Source organism: Fukomys damarensis, unplaced genomic scaffold, assembly GCF_012274545.1.
Source record: "Fukomys damarensis isolate Sample0158 unplaced genomic scaffold, DMR_v1.0_HiC HiC_scaffold_13, whole genome shotgun sequence".
NCBI lineage: Eukaryota > Metazoa > Chordata > Mammalia > Rodentia > Bathyergidae > Fukomys > Fukomys damarensis.
The window spans coordinates 34700121-34700420 of NW_022900925.1; the positions used below are offsets into that span (position 1 = coordinate 34700121).

Genomic DNA, 300 nt, shown 5'->3' on the forward strand with positions numbered 1-300 from the left:
GCGGAGCCGCTGCTGGGCGCGCCCGGGGAGCTGCTCAAGCCCGGCGCGCCCGAGTACAGTTTGGAAACTTCGGCGGGCAGGGAGGCCGTGCTGGCTAATCAAAGACCCGGCTACGGGGACAATAAAATTTGCGAAGGAAGCGAGGACAAAGAAAGGCCGGATCAAAGTAAGTTATAAAAAAGTGACGCGGAGGAGGAGGAGAAGGAGGAGGAAATGCTCCGAGCCGGCCGCGGCCGGGAGGGGGAGGGGGCCGGGGGCCATAAACGGGACAATGAGCGCGGCGGCGGCCCGGGAGCGGGC

The 300-nt window shown here is 65.3% G+C and overlaps 1 protein-coding gene across 1 annotated transcript in view; it reads left to right on the forward strand.

The window, feature by feature from the left end:
* Hoxb9 (homeobox B9) overlaps window positions 1-300 on the forward strand; it is a 4767-nt gene that overhangs the window by 676 nt on the left and 3791 nt on the right. The window contains exon 2 of the mRNA XM_010620314.2: window positions 7-166. Within this exon, the coding sequence (XP_010618616.1) occupies window positions 7-166 (160 nt within the window). The remainder of the gene's footprint in view (window positions 1-6; window positions 167-300) is intronic.